At 45.6% G+C, this 23,626-nt stretch overlaps 1 protein-coding gene across 8 annotated transcripts in view; it reads right to left on the bottom strand.

Moving 5' to 3' along the window:
* CPLANE1 (ciliogenesis and planar polarity effector complex subunit 1) overlaps positions 1-23,626 on the bottom strand; it is a 183,073-nt gene that overhangs the window by 97,370 nt on the left and 62,077 nt on the right. For all 8 annotated transcript variants that reach the window (XM_054032044.1, XM_054032045.1, XM_054032046.1 and 5 more), the window contains 6 exons: positions 21,454-21,671; positions 19,600-19,764; positions 18,502-18,640; positions 14,403-14,512; positions 2,732-2,893; positions 2,461-2,569 (listed from right to left, as the gene is read on the bottom strand). In XM_054032044.1, coding sequence (XP_053888019.1) covers positions 2,461-2,569; positions 2,732-2,893; positions 14,403-14,512; positions 18,502-18,640; positions 19,600-19,764; positions 21,454-21,671 — 903 coding nt within the window. The remainder of the gene's footprint in view (positions 1-2,460; positions 2,570-2,731; positions 2,894-14,402; positions 14,513-18,501; positions 18,641-19,599; positions 19,765-21,453; positions 21,672-23,626) is intronic.

The raw sequence follows: 23,626 nt of genomic DNA, 5'->3' as shown, positions 1-23,626 counted from the left end.
CATGAATACATGCGTTGCAAGTTGGCAACCGAAGCAAGAACTTAAGATCAAGAACTATTAGAACTGTTTGTGCAAAAACCATCTTGTTATGTTCCAAGAAAAATACAGAGAATCAGCAGAAAAGGAAACACCCCCAGCCGGACTGACATAAAATTGTATAAGAATTGGAGGAAATGGCACGCCTTGGATCTTGGCAGCCCACCCAGGATTGTCTCTTTAGAATTGTGTGGGTAGAAGACCTAGTAAACAAAGGCAAAGAACTGATGATGCAACAGAATGGACTATGATTTCTGCAAATCAGAGTTGTTTATTTATCCAGAGTCCTGTTTGGATATAGATGTGGTTTTCGCCAGCTCCCTGCATCTTATGACCTGAAGGAATCTCGACTGGCCATTGAGACCATTCTGACCTTTGGACTCTGGTATAATATGTTTGGGGTGTAAATGTGGAGTGATTAAGGTTTGTTTTGTAATCAATAAAGAGCATTTAGAAGAGTATTATATACACCTCTACCCCGATATAAGGCGACCTGATATAACACGAATTATGATATAACACAGTAAAGCAGTGCTCCGGGGGGGAGGGGGAGGGGGCGGAAGGGAGGGAGGCTGTGCACTCCGGCGGATCAAAGCAAGTTCGATATAATGTGGTTTTCACCTATAATGCGGTAAGATTTTTTGACTCTGAGGACAGCGTTATATCGAGGTAGAGGTGTACCTACATTGTGTCTGGTATCTGCCTGCTCCCCATCCCGTAGGGAAACCTCTACTGCGAGTCTAACACTGGTAACAGCGCAGGGTCTGATCTGGATGTTGATGGTAACAGTAGGGGATGCCTGTTTTTTTGTTTATGTCAGAACCAAGATGGGAACCAACGGATCCTTACTCCTGCATGCCATACTCTCCTGCAGGGGCCTATGTTCTTAGCGCTCATGTGCTAGGACATACCTGACTTGGAAGGAGTCTGAGATGGATATTCTATCTTCAGGACAGATTTAGAGGATGATCCGTGTCTATGATTGTGAGAGTGCCCCTTATTCTCAGAAAAAAAACTTGAAAATTGTAGCTTCAGCTCCTGAGTTTGAGCATAGAGTTGCGCTGCCGTCTGATTGAGACCAATGTACAGGGGAGTCTCCCCAACCTGGATCTGACTGGAGTCTTATGGCTTTCTTCATTAGGTATTTTCTAAGTCTGAGTTCTCGACCCTTACATGTTCAGGGAGCGAAAGAGTGGCCGACGCTACATTTAGCAGAGACATAAGCTTCGCCAAGACAGTAAAGGCAACACTGGTGTGCGCTGCTCAATCAAAAGGAGCAGGGGCATGAAACACAATTCTTAATACCCAAGACTCTGAGCACAGTCCCTGTCCTCAGGAGAGAATTTCCCCAAGACGGGAAGAGAACTAACTAAGCTACACTATGCTAAGTTCTAAAGGCTATAAATCTAAGAGTGAAATACTAAAATACTAATAATTATTTAAAATTTATATATTTAAAGACTGAAGCAATGATAGAAGAAGTTGTGGACAGAAGATTCCAACTTAGGCCATGAGGCACCAAGAAGGAACTGGAGAGGCATCGGTCAGCACTGCTTATACTTGTGCTCTGAAATTAGAATATGAGCAACACAACTGCATATGTGCAGAGCAATGAACACTGCTTACTACAATTCTCTGAACTAAGGTGCATGCTTCACATGTGTACCCACGTGTGGAATACACATAGGGACCATCACTCAAAGAAAAACATTAAGTTTAAATTAGATACTTTTAAAGGATGGATATTGAACTTGAGTTCAAATATGAAATAAGGCAAGCATGTGGTCCTTCATCTGGAGTAATATCTTTTGCTGTTATTTGTAAGGATGATTCTTAAAAACAACCAACAAATACATTTGAAAGTGGTAGTGTTTATATGCAGTACTGTAAAAACTGATTTAACTATTCTGCCATCATACCAAAAAGGTTTTGTGTTGTTTTTTTTTAAACATCACAGAATAATGGAATAGTACTTTTCTTCTACTGTTCTTATGCAGCACTTTTCAATATCTGAAAGTGTTTATAAATATAAAACAAGGAGATGAAAACTGATAGCGTACACAAAACAAGCAACCATTAACTCAAACAACCTTGGTAGAATTTTCAAAAGAGTGCAGTGTTTGGCTAACACTGCTCCCACTGAAGTTGATAGGAGTTTTACTATTGACTTCAGTGGGAGAAAAGTTAAACCAACACTGAGCTCTTTTGAAAAATCCCACCCTTGAACTCGATTTGTTGGCAAGAACACTACAGTTCTCATTTCAAAAGCACCATATTGGTAGCTACTACCTAGACAAAAGGCAATAATTCAATGTCTCATCTAAAGGATAGAAATGTTACCAGTATTATTGTTCATAAGAAAAACCAAAAAGCAATGAAGTCATTAAGCCCATTTTATATTCCCTGAGGAAGAATGTGCATTACCTCTGACAATACAGTGTCTAAGTCGCTGCTGAAGAGCATGATATTTATCCCTTAATGGAACTCTTACATCTTCAGAATTAGGAAATGCTTTCACCAAAATTTCTGCCACCTGTACAAAATATATCAGTTTCAGGGTTAATTTTGATGGAAAAATAAGTTATAGCAAAACTCCCAACAAAACTTGTATTATTCAGAGTTCTACAAATAACATTTGCAAGGAAGCTAAAACCCTATCATTCTCAAATTTTTTTGCGGTTTTAGCTTCTTTTACCTTTCTGATTGGTGGTAATTCTCCAACAAGGCTCAGAATTATATCTTGAACAAGTTCTTCAACATTCATAAATCTAGCAAAAGGGAGCATTCGACAAGCCCATTCCACTGCATTGAGACAATGCTCAACTATACAGGCATCATACTCAGCCTTCTTGCAGTCCTAAAAAAGAAATGGTCAGATAAATATTGAGATATATATGAAAAATTCCAGCTAGACTGTATACTTATTGGAAATTTTCATGATGTACACTGAGAAGACTAGAAGCAGCTAGCTTAATGGCCTAAAGATAGCGGTTAGTGCTAGCAAGCTAAAAACCACTGTCTTGCATTCAAAATCCAAAAATCTGTTATAGCTTTAGAGATAACTTTTTGGCTGTCTGCTGGAGAGAGCCTTGAGTCACTGCAGCAAATCCTGCAGGATGAGTTGGATTGGTATTAACCAGTTCAAAAATATAGTATATGATTCATACACAATTGGTAGTACCAGAATAGAAAATACTTCGGCAAACTTTCCTAGGTGCTTGTAACTTCTACTTTCTGAGACAAGATATTATAGTAAATAACTGGAAGGCAACTAAAATGGATCAGTTTTGTTTTGAAGCAGCCAGTATCTTCTGCCTCACTAGGGCCCCTTGCACAAAGAGATATTCTGGTTATATTTACATTTTATATAAATTATCTTTTTAACTTTAACTTTTGTTTTCTTGTGCACAGAACATCTTGGCCTCATTTCTAATAAGGAAATGACCTACTCCTGCTAACAGTTGTCAGCAACAGGTCTCCCCACAACCTACTGCAACTGTTATTCAATACGGGTTAGTTGCTAGAGTAGACAGGATAAAAACAATCTCAACACTTTTACAGATGACATGATAAATGCCATGTCATCAGGTCTCTTTCTTCTTTCAACTTCTCTTGAATCATGATGCTGGTGGATGACGACAGAGGAAGAGGAAGTTACAAACCTTGATTTAAATTAAAGCAGTCTTTTATCCTAGTTCAGGGGTGGGCAAACCACGGTCCACAGGCCACACCCATCTCACCAGACCATTTAATCCGGCCCTCAGCTCTAGCCAGGGGGCTTACCCTGCTCCGCGCGACTCCCAGGAAGCAGCCAGCATGACCCCCCCTCCGGCTCCTACGTAGTAAGTGGAGGCGTGGCCAGGCAACTCTGTGCGCTGCCCCATCGACAGGCGACATCCCCGCAGCTACCATTGGCCACGATTCCCAGCCAATGGGAGCTGCAGGGGTGGTGCCTGCAGATAAGGCAGCACACAGAGCCGCCTGGCCATGCCTCCGAGCCAGAGGGGGGACATGCTTCCGGGAGCCAGAGGGGGGACATGCTTCCGGGACATGCTTCCGCCACCTGGAGCCTGCACCCTTGAGCCCCCCATCCCCCAATCCCCTGCCACAGCCCTTGTTCCCCTCCCACCCTTCAAACCCCTCGATCCCTGCCCAGAGCCCCCTCTTGTACCCCAAGCCTCTCATCCCCAGTCCCACCCCAGAGCTTGCACCCCTAGTCAGAGCTCTCACACCACTCCCCTGTACTCCAACCCCCTGCCCCAGCCCCGAACCCCCTCCCGCCCTCCGAACCCCTTGGTCCCTGCCTGGAGCCCCCTCCTGCATCCCAAGCCCCTCATTTCCTCATTTCTGGCCCCATTCCAGAACCCACACCCTCAGCCGAAGCACTCACCCTCACCCCCAATTTCGTGAGCATTCATGGCCCGCCATACAATTTCCATACCCCAATGTGGCCATCAGGCCAAACAGTTTGCCCACCCTGTCCTAGTTGCTTTGACCATTAAGACCTAACCTAATTTTTATGTACCAGATTAGCTTAATGGACTGGTAAAACAAGGAAGTTTGGATATTTTTTAACCCATCTGTGATATACAATGTTTAATGACTTCATTAAATATAGGTAATGAAAAAGCATGCAATATATTAATTATGGTAATTGCTACAAAAATGTAGAAAATGCTATATTTCTTGTGATTTATGTCTTTAATTTTCCAAATTAAAAATAAACTAAGGTCCCAGGAAAAATAGCATTACTAACATTTTTAAAGATGTACAACATAATAGACATGGACAGCATTATTCTTTGGTAACATATATTAATAGTGTAATTACAGCAAGATGTCTCATGAGATTACAGTATCTTAGAGTAACATAGTTTTGTACTACTGAGTGAAATGGAGTTCTTTCAAGAGGTCATAAAAGTGTACTACAAATCTCCATAGATCATTTTATGGGAGAAAGGTTACATATTTTAGAGTAACGGGAGTTTTTTCAGATGAGTGGGCCCTGTCTGTAGTCCACTGTGGATGCACCTGCACTTTATGAACCTGACACTGAAAGATTCTTGGTAGCAGGGTCTGTTGGTCCATGGTCCTCTCCTCCTCATGCTCCAAACAAAGGGCATAAGGGGTGGCATGAACCGATTGCTTCTCCAGTTACCTTTCTACCATGAACAGCTCTAGGACAAGGCTCCACCGCAGAGGGGAAGGAGGGAGGGTGGGTAGAAGAGCATAGTTTGGGACCACAGATCTCAAAGAACTCCAGTTACTGTAAGGTAAGTAACCTTCCTTTCTTTGAGTGATGGTCCCTGTGAGTATTCCACTGTGAGTGACTCGCAAGCAGGATTCATTGAAAAGGATGACGCAAGAACCCTGGCTAATCATTGACTAGAGGACTGCTCTGCCAAAGTATGCATCAGCTGAAGAAGCTTGCATCAGAGCATAATGGCTCACGAAAGTTTGAACAGAATCTACAGATTTACAGGAGAACATCTCATAGTGAGGCTACCAATGCTGACTGGGCTCTAGTCAATTGGACCCCAATATCTTATGTGATAGGAGTCACCATTAATTCATAACACAGCAAGATGCAGCCCAAAATTTGGAAAGTCGCTACTCCAGGAGGCGCCAAAGCCGGTCCCCTATGGATACTGCTGAGGGAAAAACTTCCAGAACCAGTTCATGTGGTGAGGACACGCACCTAATATGGAATGGACATGAGCAAGCACTTGAAGAATCTCCTGTGTGCAGGATGCACAGCTACATGCAAATAAGTGTGCTTCAAATGGAGAGATGTGTACCAATTGCCTTTGTTAAAAAAAAAAAAAAAAAAGAGGGAATTACGGAGGTCAGGGCAATCATCCTGAACATTAAGCTTAGGATGAAGATGTTCATCCATCTGAGATCCAGAATGGGTCTTCATCCTCCTTTTTGGGGAGCAGTGAGGAAGCTTTTCAAGTAAAGTCATTTTCCCTTCTATTGAGGAGGTATGGGTTCTATTGCCCGCAGATGCAACAATGAATCTACCTCTTGACAGAGCATTCTTTTGTGAGGGGATCCCTAAAGAGGGACGGGGGGGGGGGGTAGGGCACGGGTTGAAGGGGCAGGGAAAATAATTCCATGGTGTAACCACTAGTGATAATTTCCAGAACCTATTTGTCTGTTAAGATGTCAGGCTTGTGAAAAGTAGGCTAGGCAGCCACCAAATTGGGTATGTTGGATATGGCAGAGGAATTGATTCACAGTTCTCTAAGGTCCTATCAAATGTGTTTTCTGGTGGGATGCTGGGGTTGGAAGGATGATGGGATGGGGGAGAGGGGGGAGATGTTATGCTTGCTACTCTGCACCCTCTGTTGCTTCCTGGGTGGCTCATAACCCCTCTAATGATAAAAGGACTGAGGAGCTGATCATTGCTTGTGGGGCTGAGATCTGTGGTGTTTCATCATTGGCACTGGAGTGTAGATGCTCAGCAAGCAGAGGGTGGCCCTTGAGTCCTATAAGTAATGTAATGACTCTTTCGTCTTTTAAGTAAAAGAATTGTTTCCTTCAAAGCGCAGATCCTTCGCCATGGATTAGATTTCTCTGGGGAAATCCAGAGGACTGGAGCCAGAAGGCCAGACATACAATCATAGAAGTTGCCACCAAGTGGAAGGCTGTCCCCACTGCATTGACTAATGCCTAGAGGGACAATCTGGCTAGCAATTTACCCTCCTCAATTAGTGCTTTGAATTGGAGCCTATCCTCTTCTTAGAATTTTAGTGTGAATTCCACTAACTTAGTACAATGAATAAAATCATATTTTGACATTAATACCTGATAGTTTGCAATGCAGAATGGTTAGCTGTAACATTTTTTCTCTCCTGAAGAGATCTAAACATTTAGTTTCCTTATTGGAGGTGGTGGATCTAGGCTGTCGTCTGCTTCTTTCAGTGACAGTTTGAACTACTAATGAATTAAGAGCAAGATGTGTAAATAAACATTCTGTTCCTTTAGTTGGCATGAAATATTTCTTCTCCATTCTTTTCGGAATGGGGGCATAAGTGACTGGTGTCTGCCAGACAGTCTCGGCCAGTTTTAAGATGGCTTCATTAATGGGAAGTGCCACCTTACTGGGACCAATGCTCTGGAGAATGTCCATAGGTTTAATGAGGGGTGTCCTGTACCTCCTTCAGGGAGCGTGTCAGCAATCCTCCTGTGCGGGTCTTGAAACTGCCCAGAGCCACCAGAAAGTAAAGGTGAGGCTGGTATGACCACCTTATCTGCGGATAACGATGGACCATTGGAGCTGGTGGTTCTGCCTGATCTAGTTCTTCCTATTCCCTCATTAGTTCTTAAGGAAGTTCAGAATCCTCTTTGCAAGGGGAGGCTTGTCTGAATTACCCGTGGGACTGTGTAGATTCAGGATATTGTATGTATGGGTCCCCTGGACCCCCAGTAAGGCCCTAGTGGAAATTAAGGCAGGTCTCATGGAGTAATAAGGTACTATTGATCCCAAGTTGCATAATCTCTTTTAGGAGATTTGGACAGTGCCCAAGAGACTCTGCATGTTCTGTCTGGGGTGACCCCTTGTCTTGATGGGCGTGGTGACACTTTCCCACTAACATCTGACTCAGAAGAGGTGGCGGCTTCAAATTCCATGAACAGTGCTGTCTGTACATGGGGGCCTTGTTATTCCCTGGCTGATATATGATATCGGTGAGCAACTCTCCTTTTTTACAAGCTCTGGACCAATGGTGGGGGAGAGGGGAGAGAATATGTTTGGGTAGGAGGAGACCCCTCCCCGCCACTACTAAAAACTACATAAGTATAAAAATGGCCTAAAACAATTATCTAAAACCTATTTACATAAAATTACAGTTAAATCTAGAAGAAGCTAGATAATGTTGCAAATACTGAAGAGGCTCCATCTCAGACTATAGAGGCAGTTGGTCTGCACCACCCCTTATGCCCTCGGTTCAGATCATGATGAGGAAAGGGTTGCAGGTGTTGGCCAATGGACACTGCTATCAAGAACCTTCTGATCTCAGGGACATGGAGAAAAGACGGTTACTCACCGTTGTAACTGTTGTTCTTCGCGATGTGTTGCTCATATCCATTCCAATTAGGTGTGCGCGCGCCGCGTGCACGATCGTCGGAGAATTTTCTACCCTAGCAACACCGGCGGGTCGGCTGTGGAGCCCCCTAGAGTGGCGCCTTCATGGCGCTGAATATATACCCCAGCCGACCCGGCGCCCCCTCAGTTCCTTCTTGCCGGCTACTCCGACAGTGGGGAAGGGGGGCGGGTTTGGAATGGATATGAGCAACACATCTCGAAGAACAACAGTTACAACGGTGAGTAACCGTCTTTTCTTCTTCGAGTGCTTGCTCATATCGATTCCAATTAGGTGACTCCCAAGCCCAACTTAGGTGGTGGGGTCGGAGTGAGACATTGCTGTGTGCAAAACCGCTGATCCGAAAGCAGCATCGTCCCTGGACTGCTGCACTAGTGCATAGTGAGCTGTAAATGTGTGGACTGATGACCAAACTGCCGCTCTACAGATGTCCTGGATCGGCACTTGAGCCAGGAAAGCAGTCGAGGAAGCTTGGGCCCTCGTGGAGTGAGCGGTGAGGTGCGGTGTTGAGACACCTGCCAGGTCATAGTAAGTCCGGATGCAAGACGTAATCCAGGAGGATAGGCGTTGTGAGGAGACCGGTAAGCCTTTCATTCGGTCGGCCACTGCAACGAAGAGTTGCGTCGTCTTTCTAAAGTGCCTTGTGCGGTCAATATAGAAAGCCAGGGCCCTGCGTACGTCCAGAGAATGCAAACGTTGATCCTGGTGAGTAGCATGTGGTTTAGGATGAAAGACCGGGAGAAATATATCCTGATTGATATGAAATGGAGAAACCACCTTAGGGAGAAAGGCAGGATGTGGTCGAAGCTGCACTTTATCCTTGTGGAAAACTGTGTAAGGGGGCTCGGATGTAAGCGCCCTGAGTTCAGAAACGCGCCTTGCTGAGGTGATGGCTACGAGGAAGGCTGTCTTCCAGGATAGGTACAGAAGTGAACAGGTGGCCAGTGGCTCGAATGGAGGACCTGTGAGCTTGGAGAGAACCAGGTTGAGGTCCCACGTCGGAACGGGCTGACGTTGTTGTGGGTACATCCGGTCTAAGCCCTTGAGAAATCTAACGACCATCGGGTTAGAGAATACCGAGGACGCGAGTTCCCCTGGGTGAAAGGCTAATATAGCGGCCAGGTGAACTCTAATTGAAGATATCGCCAACCCCTGCTGTTTTAGGGAGAGGAGATATTCCAATATGAGAGGAATAGGTGCCTGTAACGGGGACGTGGCTCGTTGTTCGCACCAACAGGAGAACCGCTTCCACTTGGCCAAATACGTGGCTCGTGTTGAGGGCTTCCTACTGCTCAACAGAATCTGTTGGACCGAGAGTGAGCATTGTTGCTCTGCCTGGGTGAACCATGGAGCAGCCACGCCGTGAGGTGAAGAGATTGCAGGTCGGGGTGACGCATCCAGCCGTGGTCCTGGGAGATGAGATCTGGACATAATGGAAGCGGGATTGGTGTCTGAACCGAGAGTTCCAGCAGTGTGGTGTACCAATGTTGTCTCGGCCACGCTGGAGCGACCAGAATTACCTGTGCCTGGTCTCTGCGCAATTTGAGCAGTACCTTGTGGACCAGAGGAAACGGAGGGAAGGCATAAAACAGGTGGTCTTTCCAGGGAAGGAGAAACGCATCCGAGAGGGAGCCCGGAGCTCGACCTTGCAGGGAGCAGAACACGTGGCACTTCCTGTTGTCTCGAGATGCAAACAGGTCTATCTGGGGAAACCCCCACTTCTGGAAAACAGAATGTATGATGTCCGGACAGATAGACCACTCGTGCGTCTGAAAGGACCTGCTGAGTCGGTCCGCTAAAGTGTTCTGGACTCCAGGGAGGAACGATGCCGTGAGATGGATTGAGTGGGCAATGCAGAAGTCCCATAGGCGAATCGCCTCTTGGCATAGAGTCGACGAACGTGCTCCTCCTTGCCTGTTGATGTAAAACATGGCCGTGGTGTTGTCGATGAGAACTAACACACAGCGGCCACGTAGGAGATTGAGAAATGCCTGACACGCCAGGCGCACCGCCATCAGTTCCCGAACATTGATGTGCAGGGCTAGCTGGGGTGCAGTCCACAGGCCCTGGGTATGGTGTTCGTTGAGATGGGCGCCCCAACCCAGAGATGAAGCGTCTGTGACCAGGTGCAGAGAGGGTTGTGGGGTGTGAAACGGCATCCCCTCGCAAACCACACTGCGATCTAGCCACCAGGTGAGGGAGGTCAAGACCGAGTTCGGGACCGTGACCACCAAGTTCAGGCTGTCCCGATGTGGGCGGTATACCGATGACACCCAGGTCTGGAGTGGGCGAAGTCGAAGTCTGGCATGTCTGGTTACGTACGTGCAGGAAGCCATGTGACCCAGCAGGGTGAGGCACGACCTCACCGTGGTAGTTGGGAAGGCCCTGAGCCCTTGAATGAGGCTCGTGATGGTACAAAAGCGGTTGTCCGGTAGGATGGCTTGTGCACGTCTGGAGTCTAGGACTGCGCCGATGAATTCTATTCTCTGGGTAGGTTCTAGAGTGGATTTGTCCTTGTTGAGTAGAATGCCCAACTTGTTGAATGTGTGCACTATCATGTGGACGTGAGCTCGAACTTGCTCTTTGGTGCGGCTGCGTACCAGCTAGTCGTCTAAGTACGGAAACACCTGTATCCCTTGTCGCCGAAGGTATGCTGCCACGACAGCCATACATTTCGTGAACACTCTTGGGGCCGAGGATAGGCCGAAGGGAAGGACTGCAAATTGATAGTGCACCTTGCTTACCACGAATCACAGGAAGCGTCTGTGGGGCGGGTAAATTGCAATATGAAAGTATGCGTCTTTCATGTCGAGGGCGGCGAACCAGTCTCCAGGATCGAGGGAAGGGATAATGGCTCCTAAGGAGACCATGCGGAACTTCAACTTTACTATAAATTTGTTGAGTCCGCGCAAGTCCAAGATGGGTCTCAGACCCCCTTTGGACTTGGGGATCAGGAAGTAACGGGAATAAAATCCCCTGCCCCTTAACTCTACTGGAACCTCCTCTATGGCCCCCATAGCAAGGAGCGTGGAAACCTCCTGTATAAGAAGTTGCTCGTGAGAAGGGTCCCTGAAGAGGGACGGGGAAGGGGGATGGGAGGGAGGGATTGAAGAAAACTGGATAGCGTATCCCCTCTCCACCGTGCGAAGGACCCAACGGTCCGAAGTTATAAGGGACCAAGCACGGTGGAAGTGGGAGAGGCGATCCCGAAAGGAGGGGGCTGGATCCTGGGGGATGACTGGGGCGCCGTCCTCGACCGCACCTTCAAAAGTTCTGCCTGGGGCCTGCGGGTGGCCTTGGAGGCCCTTGGTTCTGACCAGGTTGAGGGCCGGTCCACCTTCTTCTACTACCTCGCCCCCGCCTCCGGGCAGAGTCCTGTCTCTGACGAGGTGGGGGGGGGGTAGAAGCGCTGAGGCTGAGGCCTAAATGGCCTGCGCTGAGGACCCACAACATGCATCCCCAGGGAGCGCATGATTGTCCTGGAGTCCTTGAGGCTCTGCAGGCAAGAGTCCGTCTTCTCCGAGAACAACCCCTGTCCTTCAAAGGGCAAATCCTGCAGGGTTTGTTGCAACTCCGGGGGCAAACCCGAAACTTGGAGCCAAGAGGTCCTTCGCATAGCGATACCTGACGCCAGGGTTCTCGCAGCCGAGTCCGCTATATCTAATGAGGCCTGTAAGGAAGTCCGAGCCACCTTCTTACCTTCCTCAACTAGGGCCCCGAACTCTTCCCTGGACTCTTGGGGAATCAACTCCTTGAACTTCCCCATAGAGTTCCAGGAGTTAAAACTATAATGGCTCAGTAGCGCCTGTTGGTTAGCCGCTCTGAGTTGTAGCCCTCCGGCTGAATAAACTTTACGGCCAAACAAATCGAGGCGCTTAGCCTCCTTAGATTTTGGCGCTGCGGCCTGTTGACCGTGGCGCTCCCTTGCATTCACCGATGACACCACCAGTGAACACGGCTGTGGATGAGTATACAGGTACTCATAGTCCTTTGAGGGGACAAAGTACTTTCTCTCCACCCCTCTGGCTGTGGGTGGAATAGAGGCAGGAGTTTGCCATATCGTAGTGGCGTTAGCCTGGATCGTGCGGATCAGGGGCAACGCCACTCTTGATGGGGCATCCGCCGAGAGGATATTTACAATGGGGTCCTGCACCTCCACTATCTCCTCCGCCTGTAGGTCCATATTACGGGACATCCTACGTAAGAGGTCCTGATGAGCCCGAAGATCTATCGGGGGTGGACCTGTGCACGACGTGCCCGCCACTGCCTCATCTGGAGAGGAAGAGGAAGATGCCTCAGGTGGTAAAGGATCCAATGGGGGGTCCTGGTCTCCCTGTTCCTGGGACGGAGCATCACCTGCCCTTGGGTCCCGGACGTCAGGTGGTGCAGGCACGGAAGCCTCCATGCCACCTGGAGGAGGGCGAGAGATGGTGGACTCTGGGGCCCTTCTATCAGAGTGTCCCGAGCGAGAGGCTGAAGTTAGTGGAGCCCCTTGCGCTTGATGGTACGCCCACGGGGTCCAGAAAGACCAGTGAGAAGGGCCGTGAGCAGGGTCCTCTGCTAACTCCTGCCAGTGGCCTATATCTTGCTCCTCGGCTTGCCCCTGAGGGGGGTATGCCGATCTCGATACGTCCTCAGAGGAGCGAGACACCGATCTCGATGGCCATGGCGGTGCCGACTGCGCCGAGACGATCCCCGTTGGATACGGTGCCGCACAGTGCCGGTCCGGAGATGTTCTATCTCTGTGCGGTGCCGGCGATCGGTGCCGAGATCGCGATCGGTGCCGATGACCGCGCCGGTGCCGGGAGTCGGACCTGGACCTGGACGGTGACCTGGAGTAGGCCCGGTGCCGGGAGCGACCCCTCGACGTTGAGCGTCGATCGTAGCGGTGCCGAGAACTACGTCTCGATGTTGACCGGTACCGACGATCATAGTGGTGCCGGGACGTAGAACGGTGCCACGACGATGATCTTAGCCGCGAGTACGACCGGTGCCGAGGTGATATCCGGCGCCGGGACTGCGAGCGGCATGGGGACCTGCTTCGGGACCTGGAACGGTGCCGTGGTTCCAGCCCCTGCGATGGAGGGCGCATCAAGGCAGGTTTCCCCCTGGACTGGACCGGACGAGTCAACGGTGCCGACGGTGCCGGTGGTTGGGGCGGTGCCGGCTCCGTGAGAGCGATCAAGTCTCTCGCCGTTGCGAAGGTCTCTGGGGTCGACAGGAGGCACTGTATCACCGCCGGTCGCGGTGGTGACCCTGTCTGCACCGGAGTCGACGGCCTCGGAGCCGGAGTCGACAGTGCTGGAGGCACCTGTTTTTGGTGCTCCACAGGCGGACGCGGCTCTACCCCCGGCACCGGGGGAGCCAGCGTCTTCAGTACGGCAGTCACCGTCTTATGGGATTTTTTATGTCCCGGGGATGATGAACGGCGCCGAGGCACTTGCTGTGAGTGCGGTGCCGATGGGGTCCGGTGCCGTGGAGGCTTGTTCGACGCGGTCGGAATGGTCGGTGCCGCCGGGGCACTGCGCACCGAGGCGCTAGGTGCCGGGGCTTGACGCGCCGATGGAGCGTCCGGGCTAAGTGCCGCCTCCATAAGGAGTTGCCGAAGCCGAAAGTCCCGCTCCTTCTTGGTCCTCGGTCTGAAGGCCTTACAGATCTTGCACTTATCTGTCTGATGGGACTCCCCCAGGCACTTCAGACACGAGTCGTGCGGGTCACTCGTTGGCATAGGCTTAGCGCAGGACGCGCACTGTTTGAAGCCGGGAGCCTTGGGCATGAGCCCGGCCACGCGCCGGGGAAAAAAGGGGGAGACAACCCCCTTAATCACCTTTAACTGTATAACAACTATTAACAAGTGAATAAACAACTATCTAACTATATACAACTATAACTATAACTATAACTATCAGTAAACGGAATAAGCTAGGGAGAGTGGAGAACAGCTACGCCGCGCTCCACAGTTCCAACGACCGTCAGGGGCGGTAAGAAGGAACTGAGGGGGCGCCGGGTCGGCTGGGGTATATATTCAGTGCCATGAAGGCGCCACTCTAGGGGGCTCCACAGCCGACCCGCCGGTGTTGCTAGGGTAGAAAATTCTCCGACGATCGTGCACGCGGCGCGCGCACACCTAATTGGAATCGATATGAGCAAGCACTCGAAGAAGAACATGTGCAGCCACCGTGGAATACACATAGGGACCATTACTCAAAGAACTGTACGCTGTTACAGTAAACCTTTACTGTAATGTCACTATAATTACCTTTTGATTACCCATACTTTCTCTTGCAGTTTGGTAGTGTCTGCAACTGTCAGACAACCTTTCACGAACATGAAGCATCCAACACAATGCACATAATTCTCTGAAGCAACCTACAAGAGAAACAACACAATACAAGTTACTTAAAGGTGAAATAAAGGAGCAACTTGTTAATTAAAATGTTCAACTACAGGTAGCAGTAACTTAGAAAAAAGGTTGTAATTCTTGATTTTTCAAAAATGATCAGTAGTCGGATTTCTGTAGTCCCTCTTTGTATCAATGAGTTTCAATATCTCAGTTAGAGCTATAAAAACATATGTTCAACATCTTGGAATAGGACTTTCGGACAGATTTCCTTCTGTACTTAGACAGATTCAGGACAGGGGAGCATGAGGAGGACCATCAGGGTGCAATTACATTTACCTGATCCTCAAGCTATTACAATCACACCCCTGACTCTGATTCAGGTTAAGGCAGCCTAGTGGATGCTCTAATTTAAAACTGCTGGTTATAGTCAGTCACTAATGGAAGACATTAGTTGTATATTATCACTCTGCTCCCCTTCCCCACCCTCTCCACTCCCCCTTAATGCCCCACAGGAGATTTATTTCTAGCATGAATGTGTCCCATGTGCTTGAGCTCAGACTTTTTTGACTGGCAGCATCTGTTGGGTACGTGCCTATGCCCTAAGTGTCCTCACAAACCCACAAATGAGGGTATAAAGGGCAGAACAGGCCCAAGTGTCCCTCAGTTCCTTTACCAATACAAATTGCAGGAGTTATAGTACTCCGCAGTACCAGGGAAGGAGGACGGGTTGTAGAATACATACAAACAATGCATTTCAAAGAACCACAGTTACTGCAGAGTAAATTACAGTTTGAGTGATTGTCCATATGTATTCCACTTCTGGTGACCTGGAGTACAAGAGGAGGGTGCTTGGTGTTTATTTGAACAGTGACTTTAGGACAGGTCTGCCAAATCAGACATCAGATCTTGATGCCTCTACAAGGGGGTAATGTTGTGTAAACTTATGTGCTGAACCCCACATAGTTGCCCTACAGATCCCAGAAATTGACACGTTTCTTAAAGAAGCCACAGTAGCTGGCTAGGTACTGATGGTGCTGGCTCTAATCTTTACCAGTGGATCTAAATTTGTTAATTCGTAGCATATTCTGATGCAATTGCAAATCAAGTTAGATAACTTCTCAGTTGATACTGCCTGACTCATCATAGTATCTGCAAAAGTTCCAAATAATCGTGGGAAATTCCTGAAAGTTTTAGTCCTCTCTAGATAGAATGATAGTGACCTGAGCATATCCAGGGTGTGCAGTCTGGCTTTCACTTCATTGGAGTTGGATTTAGGAAAAAGGAAAATTACTTGATTTAGATAGAAGTCAATATTATTTTTGTCAAGAATTTGGGGCAAGGCCTAAGGAGCACCTTGCCCTTACGAAATACAGCATGCAGTGGATCAGCCTTAATGGCCTGTATTTCTCTCCTCTCTCTTGGGCAGATGGGGTATAGTCTGTCACGTTCTGACAATTCTAAACTGTCAGTCCTCTCAGTATTGGAAGGAATCTCAGGTATGTCCTGTGAGACGGATGGATTGTTCTGTGAAAATTAAAAACTTGGAGATTGAGAGCCGTAAACTAGTTATGGGAAGCCAACGAGAGGATTAGAGAGGCCAGTGCTTTACCATCCTGAACTTGAAGTGGTAGATGAAGGCATTTAGCAGCCTCAAGTCTAAAACTGGTGCCAGCCCCCCCATATTCTTTAGATTTAGACAATGACAGCAGTAAGGAACCTTTGGATCTAAGAAAATCATGAGTACTAGAATCATTATCTAAAACATAAAGGATCATGAGATCGCGACCTTTGAGAGCAGCTAGGTGATGCTCCAAGGCTGAAGAAGAGAATGAGTATTTCTCTTCTATGGAACTATGTTAACTGGGGTTTCAGGAAGAGTCACAGTGAATGAAGTACTGAGTGTTATACATTACCTGCAATCAGTACCATGGAGAATAATTTCACCACACAGCACAGTGATGATTTGGGTTGAGTTGAAATCATAAGATTGCTCAGAACCATAGAAATTTTCAGTACTAGGAATGATGGTACTGTGGGAGGACTAATTGAGGCCATCATTACTGGTAATTAGAACTTTAGTACCAAGGGAATGGTATTGTGCAAGCACGATGACTGGTACTTCTGAGGGTGTCAGTGGGACCCATTCTGGGCCTTGAACTACCTTTTAAAGAGGCAGGATAAGATTTCTGCCTTTTCACAGTGGGACCCAGAAAGGGTGATTTAGGCTTATGCTCCTTAGAGTAGCAGTACTCTTTCTTCTTTCTAACCCTCTTGGTCTTACTAGTCTCAGTCTCTTAGGGTTATATCTACACAGCAGCTGGGAGATGTGATTCCCAGCTCAGGTAGATGTACAGGCGCTAGATCTGCTCAAGCCACTGCTCTAAAAATAGCAGTGTAGTTGCAGTGGCATAGATAGCAGCATGGGTTAGTCACCGGAGTATAATCCTGCCAAGTTCCTAGGTGTGTACTCAGGTGGCTACCCTGAGCTGCTGCAGCCACACTGCTATTTTTAGCATGCTAGTTCAAGCAGAGTTTGCGTGTGTACATTTACCAGAGCTGGGAATCACACCTTACATGCATAAACTGAGGGCTGTGCCTGAGTTCACATTCAATAAATGAATACCCTGCAAATGGCACCTTTATCAGGAATGTGCCATTAAACAGCATCACCACATCACAAGAAAGGCAGGTCTTGAAACTAGGAGATTTCAGTTCAGTCTTAAGGGCTAGAAAAAAACCCCCTAATTATTAACCAACACTAAACTAACACTAACTACCAACTAATATTTATATTCAAGGGAGAAATTTGATGCTCGGTGTGTAAGAGGTGTGGAAGCCGCTAGGGCTTACTTGCCCTTGGCAGTAAGAAGGAACTGAGGGATGGTTGGGCCTGCTCCATTTTTTTATGTCCTCAGGTTGGGAGCAGGTGGACATTTTGGGCACAGCGTGGCCCCAACAGACACTACTGGCCAAAAAAATTTGAACTTGAGTGCATGTGCACCAGAAGTGGAATACATATGGACAAGCACTTGCAGAAGAATTGGGGTTGAGAATTTAGCCTTTCCATTTTGCCAGAAGAATATGTCAAAAAGTATTCACAAGTTAATAAAGATTCTTCTTTATAGGATCAGATTCTCATTTCTCTTGTCTCATAGCAAAATGTAGAACAAGGAAAACAAAAATCTTGGCATCTTTGTATTCAAGTAGTAAAATTTCCTAATCTGTTAGAATCTTTGAGGAGAGATATTGTAAGCGTTAAAGAATTGGGAGAGCTCTAACATAGTTCAGCTTGCTTCGAAGGAATCAATATCACCACCAATTCTGATTATTTTCACATTAATTTGCCCCAATTTATTGTCTATGGATTTCTTTATACTATAGTACATTTGGTGTTCAGTAGCACAGATGGCTTTGACCAAATTTTCTCCCATCACATTTCTATACACTTAAAGAAGTCTCTAACATAAGATCTGTTCTAGTAATTTGACATTATGAATTTTTTTAATCTTCAAGTTAGTACATTCTCTGAATAATATGAGAAAAACGCCATCTCTCTGGTCCCCAAAATTAATCACAACGAAACACAGAAGTTGGAATAAGAGCTGCAAAGCAGTGTGGCCCAGTATATGCCTCAGTCTCTATAATTTTAGTTAAAAAATTGAAAATAAATGGACATTACTAATTAATTTTAGTCTATAAAAAACAAGGATGATTAACTCATTTTCTATTAAATTGGAAAAAATATATAGTTACAATTTATATTTTATTAATATACTAATATTTTAAAATTATAGCAAAATATAAATATCCTTCTGAGTTATCAAAAACTGCAAAAATTTTGAAAGATTTACAACAGACAGCACTGCAGAAGACACTGTATCATGACATATTTTCAACCAAATGCAAAAATCAATCAATCAATCAAGCCTAGAGTGTTCCCTTGCACATGCAGCTTCTCATCTCTTGTTCTATTTTCCAACCATAAGTTACTTATTCGATTTTATTATAAACAAACCTATTGTTTTACAAGAAACATCATCAAAGCGATGGTCTCCAGAAGATGCAGGTCTAAAGAATATTGTACTAAATTTAGAATAATGAAGCAAAGTTTCAGGAAATGAACTCAATGAAGGAAGAGTGCCTTTCATTCGAATCTATAGGCAGGAAAAGAAAAGAAAAGTGTTATGAACTTAGAACAATTTTATTTGTGACAATTTAGAAATTAGCAAATTACCTTTATAAGTGCTTACTAATTAAAATTTTTATTCTTCAGTTTGTCTGTATGTGAAAATCCTAATGAAATCAACTGAAGTGTTTCATATCAGGATTGAATGGCCCCTTTAACTTACTGACCGAATGTTGACATAATCAACTATATTTCCATAGGCCTGGCTTTCTATTTCCTGTAATGCAATGGATCTGAAACCCAGGTTATTTTTTTTTAAAGGAACACATTTTCATCTAATAAATGTATAAGCTATGACAACTACAATGCTTTATTTAATATGATGATAGAGTGAATTAGCAGGGTGATGGAACTTTAGTATAACTACTGAATAAAACAGCTAAGAAAAACCTGAGTTGTTCTGTTTCAAAACCTTTATCATTATATTATAAGGCTTAATTTTAAGTAAACTAAATTTAAATAGTTGACATTAAAAGTCTTATTACATGTGTACTTTGTGCTCTAGATAGCTAAAAATTTGCAGCCAGTTGCCAATCAATTATCATGGGAAACTTCTATGGCCTGTTATTCTGGAAATCAGATTAGAGGATCATAAAGGTCCTTTCTGGCCTTGAAATCTATCTGAATCCATAAGGTGTTAATAAATATTTCTAAAGCCCCAAGTGGTCTGGAACCCAATGGTCACTTCTTTCCCACCTCTAGTAATAGCACTAGTAATTTTTGAGGCAAAAACCTTGGAACCCCTATTTTTTAGGCTCCAATTTCCTCTGGAGATTAAACTAATATAGACAGTAGCTATCTGAGACTGAGACTCTTATCAGACTAGGAAGGCCGCAGAGTGGATGAGAGGATCTCCCTCAAAAGAGTCACCCTCTGTAATATTTACTACAGATAATGGAGTTAAAAGTAAACAAGTTTATATTTTACCTTTTGCATTACTTTTCTTGCCCATTTCAGTTGTACAATATACCACTGTGCTACAGGGCAGGAACAACGAGCAGCCCGGAAGAGCAGCAGAATTCGCTGAAGGACCCCAGACACCTTCTGACGATAATCTCTCTCAATTTTTAAAGGAGAGTCATTGTAGTCTTTCTGCGAAATGCAAAGTTTAAGTACATGACAATAAGGGCAATAGTTTGGAAATCATAGAATCATAGAATATCAGGGTTGGAAGGGACCTCAGGAGGTCATCTAATCCAACCCCCTGCTCAAAGCAGTGCCAATCCCCAACTAAATCATCCCAGCCAGGGCTTTGTCAAGCCGGGCCTTAAAAACCTCCAAGGAAGGAGACTCCACCACCTACCTAGGTAATGCATTCCAGTGCTTCACCACTCTCCTAGTGAAATAGTGTTTCCTAATATCCAACCTGGACCTCCCCCACTGCAACTTGAGACCATTGCTCCTTGTTCTGTCATCTGCCACCACTGAGAACAGCCGAGCTCCATCCTCTTTGGAACCCCCCTCCAGGGAGTTGAAGGCTGCTATCAAATCCCCCCTCATTCTTCTCTTCTGGAGACTAAACAATCCCAGTTCCCTCTGCCTCTCCTCAAAAGTCATGTGCTCCAGACCCCTAATCATTTTTGTTGCCCTCCGCTGGACTCTTTCCAATTTTTCCACATCCTTCTTCTAGTGTGGGGCCCAAAACTGGACACAGTATTCCAGATGAGGCCTCACCAATGTCGAATAAAGGGGAACGATCACATTCCTCGATCTGCTGGCAATGCCCCTACTTATACAGCCCAAAATGCCGTTAGCCTTTTTGGCAACAAGAGCACACTGTTGACTCATATCCAGCTTCTCGTCCACTGTGACCTCTAGGTCCTTTTCTGCAGAATTGCTAGCTAGCCATTCAGTCCCTAGTCTGTAGCAGTGCATGGGATTCTTCCGTCTTAAGTGCAGGACTCTGCACTTGTCCTTGTTGAACCTCATCAGGTTTTTTTTGGCCCAATCCTCTAATTTGTCTAGGTCCCTCTGTATCCGATCCCTACCCTCTAGTGTATCTACCACGCCTCCTAGTTTAGTGTCATCTGCAAACTTGCTGAGAGTACAGTCCACACCATCCTCCAGATCATTAATAAAGATATTAAACAAAACCGGCCCCAGGACGAACCCTTGGGGCACTCCGCTTGAAACCGGCTGCCAACTAGACATGGAGCCGTTGATCACTACCCGTTGAGCCCGACGATCTAGCCAGCTTTCTATCCACCTTACAGTCCATTCATCCAGCCCATACTTCTTTAACTTGGCGGCAAGAATACTGTGGGAGACTGTCTCAAAAGCTTTGCTAAAGTCAAGGAATAACACATCCACTGCTTTCCTCTCATCCACAGAGCCAGTTATCTCATCATAGACGGCAATTAGGTTAGTCAGGCACGACTTCCCCTTGGTGAATCCATGCTGACTGTTCCTGATCACTTTCCTCTCCTCTAAGTGTTTCATAATTGATTCCTTGACAACCTGCTCCATGATTTTTCCAGGGACTGAGGTGAGGCTGACTGGCCTGTAGTTCCCCGGATCCTCCTTCTTCCCTTTTTTAAAGGGAGGATATAAAGAATAAAGGAATTGAGCCACACATGGAATTTCTGCTCTTCAGAACATTTCTCTTCTTCATCTTAAGAGCAGAGATTCCACAAATTAGAAAGAAAAATTGAAAGGAGCTTTTCAAAGAGGCTTCTTGCTATTACGATGCCACACAAGTAATTGGTTGAAGTTTTTTTGAAAGAAAAACTGAATTAGAAAGTTCAAACTAACATTCATGCAACTTCTACTAAATATGCTTACTTCACTGAGAGAAGCTGGTTGTGGACAGTATAATGGTGGTGCAGGAAGATATAGACCATCAGGCACTAAACCACACAATTTTCTGGTGAGGTCCTTGGCAGAGTCTATCAAAAGTTGAAATGTCTCTGAGAGAATGTCTGCATCTGCCATAACAGCTGCTTTCAGTATTTCTTGCACTGAACCAAACAGGACATTTGCGTCTTCCTCTTCAATGGGATCTAAAAAATACCAAGAATTGAAACAGATACGGTAAATGCATCACTTGATGCAATGTTTTCTTCTGAAATTAATAAGCAGCATTACAGTATTTTACATTCATTTTTCCAGAATTTATGAATAACTCACATATTTACTTTCTTTAATATAAGATTTGAAAATGTGAATAAATGTAGAGTTAAAAAAACTGCTTCTAATGCTTAATTATTAACTCTGGTTGTTTTTTGCTACTCAACATCTCTCACAAATCTGGATGTCTGGACTGCAGTCCTTTTCTCTGCAGCTCATGGAGGTGGATCAGTGTTTTAGTGCTTAAATACTGCTAGACCAGGTGCCAGGTCTTGCCAAGGCTGTAGGCATCAGTTAAGCACTGAAATTCATAGCTGGAAACCAGACCAGCTCATCTGTATGCTAGTAGTGTTTAAGATAGATGTTAGACTTGTAAGGATGTGTTTAGACTCTATAAGATGCTTGTAAGTTGCTGCATGCATTAATCTTAACTTGGAATGGCTGTATCCCATGTTATAAGGTAACATGTAAGTTCTGCTTTACAATTATAAAAATGCATGGTCTGAACTTCTGAATTGGCAGGAAGAGTGGTATCCCTGCCCACTAAGGAGGACCATCAAAACTAAGTGAGCGATGGTGAAGCAACAAGATTTTAAAAAATGGGTTAATAGACCTCTCACACCCAGAAAGGTGCAAGGAAGCTTGTCCCATCAACTTGAGTTCTGGAAGAGGAAAATACAGATTACATGAAAATTTTTCATCTCTTTGCTGTTTGGACTCTCACAGGGCTGGAGCTAGGAAACAAAAGCAGAGATCCCTAGGGTCAACCTGGGTTAGCCCTAAAAGATATTCAGTGCTGACAATTTACTACAGCTCTGTCCCCTTTTCGAACAATAGACTAACTCGTGTGTGTGTATATGTTGCCTGTTTTAACCTTAATTTAACTCTCTCATTTCTTTTTCCTAGCTAACAAATACTTAGTTTACTACAGGATTGGCTACAAGTGTTGTCTTTGTTGTGAGATCTGGGGTACAAATTGACATGGGGTAAGTGACTGGTCTCTCGGGACTGGGAGCAATCTGAACATTTTGTGATCTTTGGTGTAAATAACCATTTATCATTAAGCTTGCCTGGGTGGCAAGAAAGACTAGAGTGTCCAAGAGAACAGTCTGTGACTTCATGTTAAGACTATATAGTACTTCAGGAGTTCACATTTGTTACTGAGTTGATGAAATCTAATGACAGAACATGACACCCGTTTGGGATGTCCGCCCTGCTTTTCAACAGTCTGCCCTAAGGTTGGCACTCACAGTCATGAACCACTCCAAACAGCGTGAAAATGGTTAAGACAAAGAATACCGTAAATCACATATGCAAACAAGGCCTTGAAATATGGACTTCACAAACCAGAGCAGAATAAGGGATATGGATAATTTTACTACAATGAGACTTTCTGGGACATTGAGTCAAGGGCAGTCTGATCTGGCTATGGGAGCCAACTTTTGGAGCAGTGCAGAAAGACGACATTTTTTGTCTTGCTATAGGCTTAAGTAATACTTCAGTGTTCTGTAACTTTAGTGCCAATGCAATGATGCTTTCCAAACTGTTCATACATCCACATTTATTTCAATGTGTCTTATTTTTATTATACTCTAAAAATGTACACTTGCCAATAAAGTATTTTATAGTCAAACAAAACTTAAGTGAATATCTGATATGTCTAGATCGTCCTCCCCAAACAAGAAGGAAGATACGAGCCATCTTGGGCATGGGAAAAGCCAAAAGACCAACGGGACACTATGCAGTGTTGTTGTAGCCTTGTTGGTCCCAGGATATTAGAGAGACAAGTGGGTGAGGCAGTATCTTTTATTGGACCATCTGTTGGAGAGAGAGAGAGAGAGAGAGAGAGAGAGAGAGAGAGAGAGAGACTGACTTTTGAGAGCTTACA

Source organism: Malaclemys terrapin, chromosome 6, assembly GCF_027887155.1.
Source record: "Malaclemys terrapin pileata isolate rMalTer1 chromosome 6, rMalTer1.hap1, whole genome shotgun sequence".
In the NCBI taxonomy this organism is placed as follows: Eukaryota; Metazoa; Chordata; order Testudines; family Emydidae; genus Malaclemys; species Malaclemys terrapin.
Note: the sequence above shows the minus strand (reverse complement) of the source record. Positions and strands in the feature narration are given on the sequence as shown.